This window comes from Capsicum annuum, chromosome 10, assembly GCF_002878395.1.
Source record: "Capsicum annuum cultivar UCD-10X-F1 chromosome 10, UCD10Xv1.1, whole genome shotgun sequence".
NCBI classification, from domain to species: domain Eukaryota; kingdom Viridiplantae; phylum Streptophyta; class Magnoliopsida; order Solanales; family Solanaceae; genus Capsicum; species Capsicum annuum.
The window spans coordinates 92122526-92125702 of NC_061120.1; the positions used below are offsets into that span (position 1 = coordinate 92122526).

At 33.4% G+C, this 3177-nt stretch overlaps 1 protein-coding gene across 1 annotated transcript; it reads left to right on the forward strand.

Moving 5' to 3' along the window:
• The first annotated feature begins 340 nt into the window (after positions 1–340).
• Positions 341–1396, forward strand: LOC124887755. Its single transcript, XM_047397671.1, has one exon. It carries the CDS (start codon positions 341–343, stop codon positions 1394–1396), a length of 1056 nt encoding a protein of 351 aa, XP_047253627.1.
• Positions 1397–3177: the final 1781 nt, after the last annotated feature.

The window sequence follows — 3177 nt, forward strand, 5'->3', positions numbered from 1 at the left end:
GAGCATCTTGGGAGAGCAAATAATTTCTCTACATGAGAAAGTTGATAAGGTCCTATCTGATTTAAAAAGGATAAAGCTTAGTAATACTAAGCAACTAGAACTTAAACTTAAGGACCGTGAGGTCCTAGCTACTCATACCATCCAACCTCCCCCTGAAATCCAAGATTTCAAGTTATCTAGTGACTTAGATAATATCTAAAAGTTGCTAGAAGAAAACTTTTGTGGACTAAAAATAAATCCTATCCACGATGAAAATTTTGTAGAAGACAATGGTGGGTATGCTACTCCTATTGAGATAAATAAGATCTCAGATAAATTTTCTAGAAAGCCTACCCAAAAGATGTTTTATTATCCTAGACCAACTCCTCAGGATGTTCTATTTGAAGAACAAGGATTATATTTCCCTAATAGTTTTAGAGGTGATGAAATCTATGAGTGGAATGTAGATGGCTTATCTGATAGACAGATATCAACAATGGTACATAGAATGTTAATGTACAATACCATCTGTAATGCCCTTTCGAAAACTAATGATAGGGGCATTGCTGAAATAATTACGGCAGGTTTTACTGGTCAGCTTAAAGGCTGGTGGGATAATTATCTTACCCAAGACCAAAAAACCAAAATCGTTCAGTCTGTAGTAAAGAGAGAAGATGGCCAAGAGGTCATGAACGTTGTTTATACTCTAATTATTAATATTATTGAGCACTTCTCTAGAAGATGGTCCAATAATAGTAAAAGTATTAGGACTCTGCTCCAAAATCTTAGATGTAAGACACTGACATCTTGGAGATGGTATAAAGATATATTCATTTCAAGAGTGATGGAATTACCTGAGAGTAATAGTTCTCATTGGAAGTCCAAGTTTATAGATGGTCTTTCCATGTTATTTGCTGAAAGAATTAGGAAAAACCTTAGAGGTCCTAATGTGAATACTAACCATGAGGCTTACACCTATGGTAACCTTATAAAGGTTGTCACTCAAGAAGGTTTAGCTTTATGTAGTGATATTAAGTTAAACCAACAGATTAAGAAGTATCATCTTACTGAGAGACAACAGTTGGGAAAATTTTGTGAGCAATTTGCTATAGATATTCCCAAAACCTCTAGAGAATCTCATAAGAGTAAGAAAAAGTACCCTGAAGAGAAAAAGTCTAAGAAAATTGATAAGAAAGGAAAAATAAGAGAGGATTACAAATCCAAAAAGGCTTATAGAAAAGCCAATAAGACCAACACTTGTTACCGATGTGGTAGATTTGGTCACTTTGCAAAAGATTGCAAAATAAAAAGCAAGATCAAAAGTCTCACTATTGATGATAATATTAAAGACTCTCTGTGTAAGATTTTGCTCAATTCCTCTCGGGATAACTCCAGTCCAGACCATAGTGATAATTAGGAAAATGGTTTAACCGATGAGGACCTACGAGTTCTCCATCATGAAGACTATATACCTTCAGATGATGAATGAATACCTTGCTAAGAAGGACAACCTTGTACAAACAAGGAGGAGGAGAATGTTTTATACAACATCATATCCCAATTTCAAGATATAAAAATTAATGTCTTGAAAGATGACAAATTAGCAGCTCTACTAGAAATGCTAAAAGACCTGGGTAAGTAGGATGATAGGCTTATCCACCAGTTCTTCCCCTATTCAGGAGGAAATGCATATTATTCCCTTTCAAAAAGGTCCTTATACCATGACTGAAGTTAATAAACTTTCAAGGAAAATACAGAAGGTTGAAGCTATTCCGGCAACAACCCAGGACCTGAAGAACGAGATAGATAATCTCAAGAAGGAAATATCTTTACTTAAGATTCATAACTTGGCATTACATCAAAGGGTTTCTGCTTTAGAAAACTCAAAATTATTACTCACTGGGGATAGCCAAACTCTCCCTGATGAAGATTTCCTTAAAACCTTAGAAGAAGCTGCTCACCAACACTTCTATGCTAAGGTCACCCTTCTTATTAATTACAACTATAAGAAGGAATTTACAGCTCTCACTGACAGTGGGGCAAGCTGTAACTGTATTCAAAAAGGTATGATGCCTTCAAGATATATCAAAAAGACTACTAATACTGTGAGGAATGCAAGTGGTCAGAAAATGGGATTCAAATATAGAATCCCTAAAGCTTACTTTTGCAAAAACAAAGTTTGTATGCTTGAAACTTTTGTTTTAGTTAAAGATATTACTAATGAGCTTATCTTAAGGAAACCTTGATTTCTATATTTGTATCCATTAGTCCGTTGGGGTGAAAAGGGTATCATTGGAACATTTAATAATAAACATATTCAGTTTGAATGGTGTGATCCACCTTATACCAGATATTAAATCTGATTAAAGAAAAGATTCTTTCAAAAAATAGGCAAATGGAATTTTTAAAAAATAAAATTTGTAGTTTGACTATCAATGAAACTCTTCAAAAACCAAAATTACTTGAAAAAATTGAGTTTCTAAAAAAATCAGTTGTCAATGCAAATTTGTGGGGATCATCCAAATGCGATTTGGCAAAGGTAACAACATGTTGTTAGTCTTCCATATGAAAATGATTTCCAAGAAGGTAATATACTGACTAAGGCCAGACCTTACCAAATGAATTCTGACTATTTAGAATTATGTAAAAAAGAAATTAAATCTCTTTTGCATAAGGGCCTGATTCGACCATCTAAGTCTCCATGGTCATGTACTGCTTTTTATGTGAATAAGCATGCAGAACAAGAATGAAGAGTTTCGAGGTTAGTTATCAATTACAAACCTTTGAATAAAGTCCTAAAATGGATTAGATATACAAGTCCCAATAAGAAGGATTTGTTAGATCATTTATATGATGCTCTAATATTTTCAAATCAGGATATTGGCAAATCTAGATATTAGAAACTGACAAATATAAAACTGTTTTCAATGTTCCAATAGGACAATTTGAATGAAATCTCATGTCTTTTGGACTGAAGAATGCTCCTTCAGAGTTTCAGAGTATCATGAATGATATTTTTATGCCACACAGTAATTTTATCATTGTCTACATTAATGACATTCTGGTGTTCTAAAAAAATGTAGAAACACATTTTAAACATCTAGATCTTTTCAGAAAGATCATTATACAAAATGGCTTAGTAATTTTGAGGCTAAAGATGTTCTTATTCCAGACCAATGTCAGATTACAAGGTCATAA